Genomic DNA, 14770 nt, shown 5'->3' with positions numbered 1-14770 from the left:
AAATAACCTTGGCAAGAGACTGCAAGAATTTAATGAGCAAAATTAACATGTATTAAAGCTGACATTGTGCTTACATGGCAGATGTCTAGTAGAGCAACCAAATACTACACTTATTATTGCATAAACAATTCAGACTCCACAATGTTGTGCAAATAAAACTTAAAATACAAATATCAAGAAAAGAAAATGTCGTATCCTATATGTGCAGTATGAGGAAACAAATAGGAGAGGATTTGTTCATATATGAATTGTACACATTGCAGCTACATATGAAACACCAAAACAACTAACACTATTGCCTCATCACAAATTGTGAAGCTGTATTCCTGTGATAATTTTGAAACAATTATGCAATGGTGGATATTGACTGAAATTCATTGACAGTTATTAGATGGCTTGAAGCCAGCCTGGAATAGCCAGTGTGCTACATTTTAAGTTATTCACCTGGAGTCTCTCAGTTTCATAATTTGATACTGTCTAAGGAGAATGCAACATTACAATAGATCTGTAGCCTTGAGGAGGCAGTTTCACTGGCTGTGTTTTACAACTCATTACCTGTAATTTCAGTGACGGATAGGGGAAGCAGCTTGAGGGCAAGCAGACATGGCACCAGAGACCACGGCCTCTGCCTGGGATGAGGTAAGAAAGAGAGGCAAACAAGCAGAGACTTATTATAGCTAATGATTGGTTAAAACATTGCTGGGAGACTGACAGCTCAGTATCTCACCGCAGGGCAAAAAAGGCACAGTCTGTCGCTTGTGGTTCAGACCATAAAGAACCCAGTCTGAGAGAGAGACGCCCTTGTCTGAGGGCATTGTACTGCGTGTTGAGGAAATGGTTCAAGTTATGGCTTATGGAAAATACTAATGAATGACAGCTATTGGTATTGGCTGCATACATAAAACATTTGAATAAAACTCATTTTGACTCTGCTCCATCCTAATTAGGCTAATGTGTATGTTCACAGCATCTCTATAAGAGCTGATAAGGATACTGAGCATGGTAAGCAGATGAGAGAGTATGCATGTGGTTAACCATTGTTACTGTCAGACTCAGAAGGGGCTACACTGGGCCCTGGGGAACCCACAGAGCTGTGGGTTTGGAAGGCAGGTCAGTCTCCTACCATCTGGATGTTGCAGGAATACAACGCATCAACTAATTGCTTACGTCCATTTGTTTTTTTGAATTACCGAACTGCCAATTATATGGATGGGCATTTCAATGACAATCTACAGTCACAGCAGCTCTGCTTTCGCCCTTCTTTATAAGAAGTGTGGGTAAGGTCTAAAACATAGTCACAAGGTGAAGGAACTTCATGTGCCAGTCCTCCAGCTAGAGGCTAATTGGTCCATCCTTGGCACTGCTCCCCATGTCCAAAGCCACCAAAAACTGTAACCTACCGTGTGTATTTTTTACTAATTGAATTGCCTAATGAGGTCCCAGGGGCTACATCCCAATACCTCAGAGTTAATTAAAGCCTCAGCACTGTGCCAAATGGTGAATAAAGATGCAGTAAAACAGGGAGAGAGCGAAACGGGTTTGGTGTGCTGGGGACGAGTCTGACCTGCTTTTTTGTCGTTGTTATGGGACTCTACATTCCAGGAAGGAACAGATGCCTATTTATTTTTGTTGGCTTCAAATGTTGTTACCTTGGCACGGCTTTTCATTTTCCGGTGTGGTTAGCCTAAATTCACCCAATTAAAGATTAACTAGTGATTCTTCTCCCACTATCGTCATGATATTCATTATAAACAACTAAATTGACAAAAATACAAGATGAATGACCACTTCCAATATTTATCTTGAAGAATGTCAGAACTTAACAGCTGATGGAGTACTAAAACTCCCAGCAAATAGTCTTCTTCCAAGTTAGTATCTGTACTTACAGGTTTGAACCTGTAGGAAATATGTTAATTGCTTATATTGCATATATGTCGTCAAAATTATGTTATTGATTCATATATATTCAAATGAATGTGCGTGATCAGGCAGTGATGGAAGAAAAGAGAACCAGGCATTTCTAAAAAACAATCTCAAAGGTTTATTTAACATGTCAAAAGAAAGTCACACTCTTGGGAATTTAAAAGGGGCATTTGCAAGGACTGAAATTATTGTCCAGAACTATAAATCAAACTCAATACTAACATTAATAATGTTTTGGCTAAAAGGAGAGGGTGTTTTTTGTTCCTTTTCTTAAATTTTCTTTTATACAAGTAGTTTATTGGATAAATGCATCAAAAAAAGAAACCTGTTCTGCAGTAAACTTTACAAAAAATACATTTTGTTTCATTGGAGAGGAGTAGAAAAGGATGGGATCAAATATTGACCAATAATATTTATTCCTTTTCATCATTTAAAAAAAAGTTCTAATATCTATTTTTTGAAAAGTCAAAGCAATATACAGCACAATAAAAGAGAAAAAAAGAATTGCTTTTGTAGATTTAGTCAGACGATTTGGTTACCAAGGAGAGGGGCTGTGACTGGAAGAGGGCATGATGGGAATGTAGGGCTGCTTGATGGAAAGGAGAGGGCGGTGAGAGCATTGAGTGGTGCAGGGAGCTGAAGGGGATTGGCCGAGGGAGAATGGGTGTGGAGTGGCTGCCTGAAGTACCAATAGGGATGGAGATGCTTGGGTGGGAAGAGGAGGAGGATGAAGATGAAGATGACGAAGATGAAGCAGATCCAGAGGGTTTGCCAGTTAGAAAATGGTGGTGCAGGCGTCCTTCTGGTTTGGTGGTGAGGGACAAGGGCTGGGCCTGCTCTGAGTGTGTGGCGGCGGGAGCGGCCGGGGAGGCCAGAGCTGCAGAGGGTGTGGCTGGAGAATCCAGCATGCTGCCGTGAGACGAGGCAGGGCTGTCACACATTTTCTCTGAGGGCAGGTATTGTACACACTGCTTCTTGTTACTGATTGAGAAGTCTGGAGAAACAAAAGGAGGGGGCTTTGTCAATATTGCTGTTAAATAAGCCTATAATCTGTTACAAGTCCTTCAACAGTGCCAGTTCCCTTGCATACATGATAGTTGGCCAAAAATACAAAACATTCACAGACAATGTACAGAACATGGAAAACCAAAAGGTCTGGGACAAAAAAAATAACTTCTAATTAATGTAAAAAAAAGAAGAGAAAATAAAGAACACTACCGCAATGGGTGAAATGCACAACTAAATGGCATAGGTTTTTAGAAATTAAAAAGATTGGGTGAAAAAAAGTGTGTCTATGTCGATAACACATTAAATGCCTGCATGTAAATGAGGTTTGACTGCTGTGCTGCAACAGACCAGACCAAACCACTGTGTGTGGAGAGGAGAGCAGTGTCCTGCAGTTCAGCCTAACTGGTTCATAACAGCAGACATACCTGCCTCAACGCCACAATTAGCACTGAACTTCATATGCTGCTTGTGAAAGTATAGAGGGAAGAGAGGAGTTAGTTAGGAGTTAGTGGCAAGCCAAGTGTAGCTAGCAGCACTGTTTCACACAGGCCTATAGATGGAGTTCTTTCTGCCCTAAATAGAGAGGATAGGTCCAAGAGAAGAACAGAGAGAGAAAAGGACCCCTTACCCTCCGGTGTTGAGTCTGGCTTATTATCTCTCTTCCTCTTTTTCCGCTTTCCCTGCACAGATAATCAAAACAATGTAGTCAGAAAAAAAACAGGTTACTATCAAAATGAAAGCAACATGCTTCAACACTACAGCAAACAACTTCAGTGTATGAGAACAAAAGTCTTGTCGATCATTAGAATCACAGTATATATGGAATTATTTTTTAACCAACTGGAAATGAGGCGCTTACTTCCGTAACCCACATTTCCCTCCCTTGTTGAAAGATCCATGGGAAAAAGTCCTACTCACATAGTTATCTCGTGCTGACCAGCCTGGGTAGAGTTGGGAGTGGAGTTGCCTCTCTTTCCTTGCCAGCTCATAGTATTTGGCTTGCTCTTCTCTCGATAGTGAGTGCCACTGAACACAAACATGACAAAAGTCAGAACTGGCCAAAGCATGTACAGAATTTACACACACACACAAACACACCTACAAACTGTGGTGTGTCTTTGTGTGGTCAGGCAGTGTGTTGTGCTGTGCTGTGCTCACCCTTCGGCCCAGTATCTGGTTGATGGCAGCGCTCTCCTTCAGGGTGCACTCAGCCACCACCTTGGCCCTCATCTCCTTCATGTACAGCATGAAGGCATTCAGAGGCTTCTTGATGTGGGGCTTTTTGTCCTCCTCCTTCTTCACCGGGCCGGGAGACTTTCTGCTGAGACACAAAATACACATTGCAAATGTCACTTAAAATAGTCCTCCTTGTGTATGAGGTCTGATTCCCTTCCAGAAGACCTGGCTGACCTCTTACAAAGAAATAGGATGCTCTAGAATCCTGGCTCTCTAAATGGAATTATGAATAGAGACGGGATACTCAGTCAACAACCAATTTTAATAAGAGTAAATAAAGTGTTTATATGTTTGGATAAAGGTAAATGTGAAGAATCTCAGTTATTGGTCCTTACGAATGCATAGAGGGGCTCATGTGGTCATGAGTGTTTGGTTCCTGCTTGATGGCTGGTGATACGATAGCAGGATGAGGGATGCCAGTCTGGTGCATGCCGTGGGGGTGGTGGGGCATCATGTGGGGGGAGAAACGGCTGGACACCAAGCTGGAAACAACAAAGACAACACAACCCTAACGGTTAACAAACTTTCAACAAACTTCTTACACACTCTTTGGGTCTGACCTGTCAAGTCGACTGTTTGTCTGGAGTCTAGACTAAAGTAATGCCCACAATGAGCTACATATTTCTTTTTTTTTGTTCAAATAAAGGCTTTTTCAAAAGTCCCTTTATCCAACCATGCCTGGAGAAAAGTGAAGTGTATGGTAACCATGGTGACAGAGGGGACCTGACACCGGAAACCACTGCTTCCCGTGTTCAAAACCATGCAGGGTCTTTCTTCCACAGCTATCAGAACAGAACACCTTCAGATAGCTGTTGGAAAATGAGAGTGGTGCTAACACAATGGTACATTGTACATGGACAAAGGGGGAAATTAAGTTCCACGCTCCTCTGCCACACATTCTTGTTAAATGCATGAAAGGAAAATCCTTTAATGCTTCATAAAAATCTCAATTTAACAGACAGATATGGTTTTGAAAGTCCAAAATACACTATAAGCTTGTACTTCATGTGAGTGTGTCCAGACTTCATGTGAGTGTGTCCAGGCATTTTTCCTATTTTGTTGCCTTACAACCTGGAATTAAAATGGATTTTTGGGGGGTTGTATCATTTGATTTACACAACATGCCTACCACTTTGAAGATGCAAAATATTTGTTATTGTAAAACAAACAAGAATTTAAGACAAAAAAAATGAATAAAACTTGAGCGTGCATAACTATTCACCCCCCCAAAGTAAATACTTTGTAGAGCCACCTTTTGCAGCAATTACAGCTTCAAGTCTCTTGGGGTGTGTCTCTATAAGCTTGGCACATCTAGCCACTGGGATTTTTGCCCATTCAAGGAAAAACTGCTCCAGCTCCTTCGAGTTGAATGGGTTCCGCTGGTATACAGCAATCTTTAAGTCATACCACAGATACTCAATTGGATTGAGGTCTGGGCTTTGACTAGGCCATTCCAAGACATTTAAATGTTTCCCCTTAAACCACTCAAGTGTTGCTTTAGCAATATGCGTAAGGTCATTGTCCTGCTGGAAGGTGAACCTCCATCTCAGTCTCAAATCTCTGGAAGACTAAAAGACTGAAACAGGTTTCCCCTCAATAATTTCCCTGTATTTAGCGTCATCCATCATTCCTTCAATTCTGAACAGTTTCCCAGTCCCTGCCGATGAAAAACATCCCCACAGCATGATGCCGCCACCACCATGCTTTACTGTGAGGATGGTGTTCTCGGGTGATGAGAGATGTTTGGTTTGCGCCGGACATAGCATTTTCCTTGGTGGCCAAAAAGCTAAATTTAAGTCTCATCTGACCAGAGTACCTTCTTCCATATGTTTGGGGAGTCTCCCATGTGCCTTTTGGCGAGCACCAAACATGTTTCCTTATTTTTTTCTGACCACTCTTCCGTAAAGCCCAGCTCTGTGGAGTGTACGGCCTAAAGTGGTCCAATGGACAGATACTCCAATCTCCGCTGTGGAGCGTCGCAGCTCCTTCAGGGTTATCTTTGGTCTCTTTGTTGCCTCTCTGATTAATGCCCTCCTTGCCTGGTGGGTGAGTTTTGGTGGGCGGCCCTCTCTTGGCAGGTTTGTTGTGGTGACATATTCTTTTCACTTTTTAATTATGGATTTAATGCTGCTCCGTGGGATGTTCAAAGTTTCAGATATTTTTCATAACCCAACCCTGATCTGTACTTCTCCACAACTCTGTCCCTGACCTATTTGGAGAGCTCCTTGGTCTTCATGGTGCTGCTTGCTTGGCGGTGCCCTTTGCTTAGTGGCGTTGCAGACTCAGGGGCCTTTCAGAACAGGTGCATACTTAAATAAAGTCCACCTGTGTGCAATCTAACTAATTATGTGACTTCTGAAGGTAATTGGTTGCACCAGATCTTATTTAGGGGCTTCATGGCAAAGGGGGTAAATACACAAGCACGCACCACTTTTTTATTTTTATACATTTTTGAAACATGTTATTTTTTTCATTTCACTTCACCAATTTGGACTATTTTGTGTATGTCCATTACATGAAATCCAAATAAAAATCCATTTAAATTACAGGTTGTAATGCAACAACATTGGAAAAACACCAAGGGGGATGAATACTTTTACAAGGCACTGTACATACAGTATTATCATATATTTATGACAAAACTGTCAAATATTACATGAACAAGCCTTGTTCAGGTGGGACAGACGGCAAGACAAACTTTGTAACACTGTGGCAGGAGCTGAGAATACTATTGATCATACAGAGACCCTGATGAATATTTCATCCTATACTAACACCGGAAGGCTCGCTACAAATCTTTCAAATTTTGACAGTCGGGCAGAAAGTTCAATCAGATGGGAGTTGTCGGTTCAGATGAGCTTTGATTTGTCGTAATCGATTCTCAGCCCTTTCATCTGTGTGTGTGTGTGTGTGTGTGTGTGTGTGTGTGTGTGTGTGTGTGTGTGTGTAGCAGATCAACTGAGAACATTGGCCTGGCCAGGGTAGTATAGTTCACAGAAAAGACTGTGCTGTCTACAGCGTATGGTTCTGAATGCCAATAATCTGTTCACGCTCTCTTTGGAAGGAAGGCTGAGCTCGTTTTTAGAAGACTTAGCACCCCTATTCCTTTGTAGTCCCTACCCACTGGCTGTCCACGGTTGGATACCCCTGTCCTAAGACTGTTATAAACTCAGCAATGAGAACATCATAAACATGACTACAGAATGCATTACAACCACAAGATATTGCTCTCTTTTTGGGGATGGCTAGGATGATGGTGAGACTGGGTGACAAAGAGCAAAGCGATCCACTCACCTGGACATAGATGCATTCATTGCGAGGGTGGGATAGGGGTGCCGGAACCCCCCCGGGGGGATAGAGTACATGTGCTGGCCCTGCCTGAGAATCAGAGGAGTAGAGGAAGGCACCAGTGAGAAGAGGATCAGACACAGCTGACAGATAACGCACCAGCACTAATCCAGCACTCAACTGCAATCCCCTGCTTGCGGAAAAGCACCGTTCAAATTGGTTACAAGACCCATAGCAAAACCCATAGAATGTGAAGAATTTATCCTAAATATCTCAAATATGTCAGTGTTTTATTATCAAAATTGCATCAGAATGTGCCTATACCGCAAAGTTTGACAAACACTGTACATATACCGTATTCAAAGTTTCTCCTATACTATACCAGGTTAGGACTGTACTTTGAGATAAATGCACTTTAACAAAACTATTCTCCATGTCTATGAGTTAGGAGGATGTGGGTTACTCCACAGATACATGACATATTGCCATGGGGCAGAGAGGAAAATGTGCAGTTTTATAGCAAATCTCATGTTATTCTACATATTTTGCAATGAGGCTGAGGGTATTTTGCATTTTTATAGCTCATTTCCTACTATTCTACACATTTTGCTATGAGGCTGAGATTATTATATATTTTTTTTCTGTCATTTAATTTTTTTTTTGTTGCCATGGCTTATAACATATGCTATCTGGGGAGAAGGGTGTTTTGTGGTTGTGGCCCCCAGAGCCCATAGCAACTCCCATCCCTCTGCTGCAAGGGTGTATGGTATGCCAGTGCATAAATATGTATATAATACTGTTCTATTTAATGCTGTGTGTTACTCACTGTGGCACCAGCCATCCCAGAGGGTGAGGGATCTGTCCCACAGCACCTGGAGACAGGGGGTAGTACGGAGAGAGCTCTGATGGATGGGGAGTCCGAGGAATGCCTGAAGGGAACACAGAGGGGACAATTGAAGCAATAGATAATTTAAAGTCACAGTCAAGGTCATTTTCTCTAAGAAATTAATAGATATATAGACTGCAGTTTAAGTTTAATGCAAGCCATGTAATGCTTGCATTGAGGTTGTGTGTGTGTGTGTGTGTGTGTGTGTGTGTGTGTGTACCGGTCTTTGGGTCAAGGATCTCCGGGGAGAGGTGTGAGGGAGGGGTTCCGGGGGAGAAATGTTCATTGCTGTAGGTGATGAGGGGGGTCAACGGGTGGACGTGGTGAGCATGCTGCACCACTGGGACCTTGTTGGACTGTAGGAGAGACGAGAGGAGAGGAACACACAGAGGGGCTTTAGACACCAGAAAGAGAGAAGACTAGATAGACCAGGGTTTTAATAGTCTCCCTGGGTCTCCAAAGACTCAAACAGAAACAGGCTCATTCATAAGTCTGACATTTGTTGTGCCTGATGCTTGCCATATATGACCAACATGCATAGCCCTCTGCATCCTAATGCAAACTGTTCCAAATCCACCATGGACTCTGTTGGCATAAAGGTCATGACACATGTTGTTGGTAGTCACTGTATCATGTGGGTAAAGGTGAGTCCCTATGCCTGAGAATGCTGCCCGTCTGCCTGCCTCCCTCCCTGGTAAACAATGCAGGCTGTGGCTGTGTGTGTGACAGGCCCTATGATGCAATCTGGATCCCCACCAAGACACAGTGAAAGCCTGCAGATGCATACCAACACCATTACGGCCATTACGTGGAGGAGAGAACTGTTTGTTCAGCCCAACAGGCAAAGCAACAGGGCCCAAGATCTGAAAGTTACACCAACACAAGCCCCCAGTACTGTAGGTAGCTCAATGCCCATACACATGGCTAATCCCTACTCTCAAGCCACTAACTTGCCCGCACACTATTCAGTTCTTCATTGATCCATGTAGGATGACATTAATCCTGAACAGTGTTTTTAGTTCCTCATTGATATGGTTTGAGTACACTGGTACTAGATCTATCGATCTAGTCTAAGAGAATCAAATCCTATACACTCAAAGCACTCACAATACAGCATCAATCACAATGGGAGGTGGGGTATACATACACTTCAAGGAGTTCAATAACTGATTTTGTTGGAGCAGACTCATTGTTATTTCAGCTATTTTAATAGGGCTGTGTGGTGGCAGAGAAACGCCATATGCCCTGACTCTAGTGCAGCTAGCTAGCGGACCTGGCCAGGACAGCCAGGATGATACGATGATAATAATAATAACCAGCGTCTCTACTTTCATTAGGCAGCGTTCGGCCTCACCGTTATTTCCTCTGGCTGCCCTGCTCAATGAAACGCTTGTTGGCCCAACTCGTCACATGTGAGGGCCAGGGGGGGGGGGGGGGAGAGAAAGGAGTCTTGTTCCTCCAACCTAACCTTTCTTCAGTATCCCTCCCAACCCCCTTCTCAACCTCTCGTCTAACCAACGAGGTCCAGGATGGAACAAGGTTTGCATTGAAACGACTGTACGCTCTCTTACTTCATGCTGCTTAGAATTGTTCCAAATATCAGGCATGCATTTTCTGCCCTTTTTTTAAAGCAGTTCCAACCTCTCCCCCTTTTTAAGTCTTTGCAAACGTGTTTCTCCTGCTTCCAAAGCCTGCTTGGATTTTAATAATGTCCGTTGTGATGAGGAAATTGCAGATGCAAAGCCTTGTAAAAGGTAAAGTACATATTAGATGTAAATAAAAAAATAAGCCAATGATACATGGATAAAGCTTTCATATTATAGGATTGCGTACGTACGATGATAATACATACATACATACATACATACATACATACATACATACATACATACATACATACATACATACATACATACATACATACATACCACCTAGTTGAAGTTTACATACACTTAGGTTGGAATCATTAAAAGTCATTTTTCAACAACTCCACAAATGTCTTGTTAACAAACTATAGTGTTGGCAAGTATACTTTGTGCATGACATCTACTTTGTGCATGACACAAGTCATTTTTCCAACAATTGTTTACAGACAGATTATTTCACTTATAATTCACTGTATCACAATAACAGTGGGTCAGACGTTTACGTACACTTTGCTTGACATCATGGGAAAATCAAAAGAAATCAGCAAAGACCACAGAAAAATAATTATAGAGCTTCACAAGTCGGGTTCATCCTTGGGAGCAATTTCCAAATGCCTGAATGTACCACGTTCATCTGTACAAACAATAGTAAGCAAGTATAAACACCATGGGACCACGCAGCCGTCATACCACTCAGGATGGAGATGCGTTCTGTCTCCTAGAGATGAACGTATTTTGGTGCGAAAAGTGCAAATCAATCACAGAACAACAGCAAAGGACCTTGCGAAGATGCTGGAGGAAACGGGTACAAAATTATCTATACCCACAGTAAAGTGAGTCCTATATCAACATAACTTCAAAAGCCGCTCAGCAAGGAAGAAGTCACTGTTCCAAATCCACCATAAAGAAGCCAGACTACGGTTTGCAACTGCATATGGGGACAAAGATCATACTTTTTGGAGAAATGTCCTCTGGTCTGATGAAACAAAAATAGAACTGTTTGGCCATAATGACCATTGTTGTGTTTGGGGAAACAGGGGGAGGCTTGCAAGCCGAAAAACACCATCCCAACCGTGAAGCACGGGGGTGGCACAATCATGTTGTGACGGTGCTTTGCTGCAGGAGGGACTGGTGCACTTCACAAAATAGATGGCATCATGAGCAAGGAAAATTATGTGGATATATTGAAGCAACATCTCATGACATCAAATTAATTACTGAAAAATCATACGTGATTTTCTGGATTTTTGTTTTAGACTGTCTCTCACGGTTGAAGTGTACCTATGATAAAAATTACAGACCTCTACATGCTTTGTAAGTAGGAAAACCTGCAAAATCGGCAGTGTATCAAATACTTGTTCTCCTCACTGTACATACAGTCAAAAGTTTGGACACAATTACTCATACCAGGGTTTTTCTTTATTTGTACTATGTTCTACATTGTAGAATAATGGTGAAGACATCAACACTGTTGTAAGCAAAAAAAAGTGTTAAATCTAAATGTATTTTAAATGTGAGATTCTTCAAAGTAGCCACCCTTTGCCTTGATGACAGCTTTGCATAATCTTGGCATTCTCTCAAACAGCTTCATGAGGTGGTCACCTGGAATGCATTTTAATTAATAGGTGTGCTTTGTTAAAAGTTAATTTGTGGATTTTTTTCCCTTCTTAATGCATTTGAGCCAATCAGTTATGTTTTGACAAGGTTGAGGTGGTATACAGAAGATGGTATTTTACCAAATAGGACTAAGTCCATATTATGGCAAGAACAGCTCAAATAAGCAAAGAGAAAATGACAGTCCATCATTACTTTACGACATGAAGGTCAGTCAATTCGGACATTTTTAAGAACTTTGAAATGAACTTTGAAACTCTCTATCATGAAGAACACCACAGGAATGGAAGACTCAGCGTTACCTCTGTTGCAGAGGATAAGTTCATTAGCGTTAACTGCACCTCAGTTTGCAGCCCAAATAAATTCTTCACAGAATTCAAGTAACACACACACACAACATCAACTGTTCAGGAGACTGTGTGAATCAGGCCTTCGTGGTCAAATTGCTGCAAAGAAACCACTACTTATGGACACCAATAAGAAGAAGAAGAGACTTACTTGGGCCAAGAAACACGAGCAATGGACATTAGACCGGTGGAAATCTGTCCATTGGTCGGACGAGTTCAAATTTGAGATTTTTGGTTCCATCCGCTGTGTAGGTGAATGGATGATCCCCGCATATGTGGTTCCCACCGTGGTGTGATGTGTGGGGATGCTTTTCCAGTGACACAGTCCCTGATTTATATCGAATTCAAGACACAATTAACCAGCATGGCTACCACAGCATTCTGCAATGATACGCCATCCCATCTGGTTAAGGCTTAGTGGGACTGTCATTTGTTTTTCAACAGGACAATGATCCAACACACTTCCAGGCTGTGTAGGGGCTATTTTACCAAGAAGGAGAGTGATGAGTGCTGCATCAGATGACCTGGCCTCCACAATCCTCTAGGCCTCAACCAAATTGAGATGGTTTGGGATGAGTCGGACCGCAGAGTGAAGAAAAAGCACCCAACAAGTGCTCAGCATGTGAAACTGTTGGAAAAGCATTCCAGATGAAGCTGGTTGAGAGAATGTGCAAAGCTGCCATCAAGGCAAAGGGTGGCTACTTTGAAGAACTAAAAATGTATTTTGATTTGTTTAACACTTTTTTCGTTACTACTTGATTCTGTGTGTGTTCTGTCATAGTTTTGATGTCCCCACTGTTGTTCTACAATGTAGAAAATAGTACAAATAAAGAAAACACGTTTTCCGGGATGGAAAAATGCCAACAATGTAAACTTAAAGGGATATTTGGGGATTTTGGAAATGAGGCCCTTTATCTACTTTCTCAGAGTCAGATGAACTCATGGATACCATTTTTATGTCTCTGCTTGCAGTTTGAAGGAGGTTGCTAACTAGCATTAGCGCAATGACGAAGTCAAATGGGTATCCCCTCCTTTCTGTGACTGTTGCCACCGCTGCTAAAGAAAACTAGAGAAAAAGACTGGATGGTCGCATAAAGCATTTATGCATAATGTAGAAAACCCAAAGCCCAAATGTCATGTATACTTTAGACATTCTTTGTTGTTCCACTTCATGTACAATGTGAGTGAATTTTCCCTATATTGTGGATGCTGTTTGAGACCTCTAGACCTGAGAGCCAACATTTTTGGGAAGCACTTCAGTGAGAATTGGAAACGATCGCCATTAATAATTCATACTTTGGAATACACCAATCATGTGTTCGCTCAGAAGAGAGTTTAAAGTTTAACAGCGCCAGTTTCAACATGAAGACCAGTCTGCATACGAGTAAAGCAAGCAAAAAAATGGAACAGAAATATGTAGACGTGGGCTGTCCACATGCAAAAGCATTTAGGCCAGCGGCCTACCTGCTTAAACCATCTTCAGAGGAGAGGTCCCATTGTGGTCTACCTTTAAGTACATAGATGGTTACCTCATCAACTTCTACTGGGTTATTAGGTGCTGACAGAAAAGCAATAAGCAAGTCCCTCCCTCTCGATCAGAATAATTGCGAGTAGTTACAATTAAATAAAAGCATTGGTATTACACTTCTTCATTCTGTCACATTGAACTTTCAGTTGGATAGCAGTTCAACAGTAGTTACCAGTTAGCCAACATGAAAAAAATGAATTGCCCAAAAACAAGTAGTCTTAATGTGTAAAAGTGAAGAACGCCAACTTAAATCATGGTTCTAAATAAAAGGAGGAACTCCCCTGCCCATCAATACCTCCATTCAGCCTCTAATTACCCCTTTTACCCATCACAACCTCACATGCTTGGGTTCATGAGCCGTGGTCAAGGTGTAATATGGAAACCACATGGAGCATGAGCTGTGTTTTAAATATAAAACAACATCTACGTGACGGCCGGGACATAGGAGCAATCTGGAGACAGACGGGACCTGCATTGACACACAGACATCGTGCTCTCTACATAGACCTGCCTGCTCGTTAAACTACCCAGTCCACTGTAACAAAGCACAATGCCTTCACAACTGACGTGTGGTAACACTGTTGAATGATATTGGATTCGAGTTGACACGGTAACAGGAAAATGAAAAATAGAAAAAAGTTGCTGAGCCAGTGCAGAGACAAGGTGGCTGTCTGTTAAGCGGTTTGAGGCAAAAGAGGCCAAGGTGGCAGTACCTCACTGGGCCGTTAAACTTGGAACACTGCTAAGAAAAGCTTAGTCCTTGGTCAATGTGGGTGGAGGGGTAGATTTCATTCAAATAAACATGTTTTTGGATCCTGCACATCTGAATTGAATTACTAGGCAAACAGCCGATGGGGAAGAGCGCTCAGAAGAAACTGAATAACCCCAGAGCTTTGTGTGTGCCTTTCTGCTACGTGACCCCTTCTGGGTGGGAGGCTCAGAGGCTTTTCAAAACTCCAGGAAAGAAAGAGTGAAAAGAATGCATGGCATGCTGAGAAATCCAATAATTGTTTTCAATGCCAACAGGAAAAAGGACATAAGAGTGGACTGACTGTCATATGCTTTTAGAACAAGCCCACCAAAAACTACAGCAGACAAGTTGCATCGCTTAAAGTCTGAACAGTCATCCCCACTGAAAGGGTCAATGGCAATTACATTTAAAGTTAACAAAATGGCTGTGTCACGTTGCAGTTGCTAGACACCAATAAATAATTTAGTGTTTCACCTAGGTCACGAGGAACTGAGAGGGCAAGCGAAAAGGCAAGCATTGACACAAACATAGTGACCACTAGTT

General features: G+C 42.1%; 1 protein-coding gene across 5 annotated transcripts in view; it reads right to left on the bottom strand.

Moving 5' to 3' along the window:
* Nucleotides 1–2008: 2008 nt before the first annotated feature.
* LOC110536043 (transcription factor 7-like 1-A) overlaps nucleotides 2009–14770 on the bottom strand; it is a 46903-nt gene continuing 34141 nt past the window's right edge. Inside the window, exons 5-13 of one of the 5 annotated variants that reach the window (XM_021621555.2) lie at nucleotides 8562–8697; nucleotides 8282–8384; nucleotides 7462–7545; nucleotides 4503–4649; nucleotides 4090–4252; nucleotides 3850–3957; nucleotides 3560–3611; nucleotides 3357–3393; nucleotides 2782–2917 (exon numbers count right to left, since the gene is read on the bottom strand). In XM_021621555.2, coding sequence (XP_021477230.1) covers nucleotides 3374–3393; nucleotides 3560–3611; nucleotides 3850–3957; nucleotides 4090–4252; nucleotides 4503–4649; nucleotides 7462–7545; nucleotides 8282–8384; nucleotides 8562–8697 — 813 coding nt within the window. In that variant the 3' untranslated portion in view covers nucleotides 2782–2917; nucleotides 3357–3373. Of the gene's footprint in view, nucleotides 2918–3356; nucleotides 3394–3559; nucleotides 3612–3849; nucleotides 3958–4089; nucleotides 4253–4502; nucleotides 4650–7461; nucleotides 7546–8281; nucleotides 8385–8561; nucleotides 8698–14770 lie in introns of all 5 variants that reach the window. The other 4 variants (XM_036935881.1, XM_021621553.2, XM_021621554.2 and 1 more) reach the window with 4 other exon arrangements.

This window comes from Oncorhynchus mykiss, chromosome 11 (genome assembly GCF_013265735.2).
Source record: "Oncorhynchus mykiss isolate Arlee chromosome 11, USDA_OmykA_1.1, whole genome shotgun sequence".
NCBI lineage: Eukaryota > Metazoa > Chordata > Actinopteri > Salmoniformes > Salmonidae > Oncorhynchus > Oncorhynchus mykiss.
Note: the sequence above shows the minus strand (reverse complement) of the source record. Positions and strands in the feature narration are given on the sequence as shown.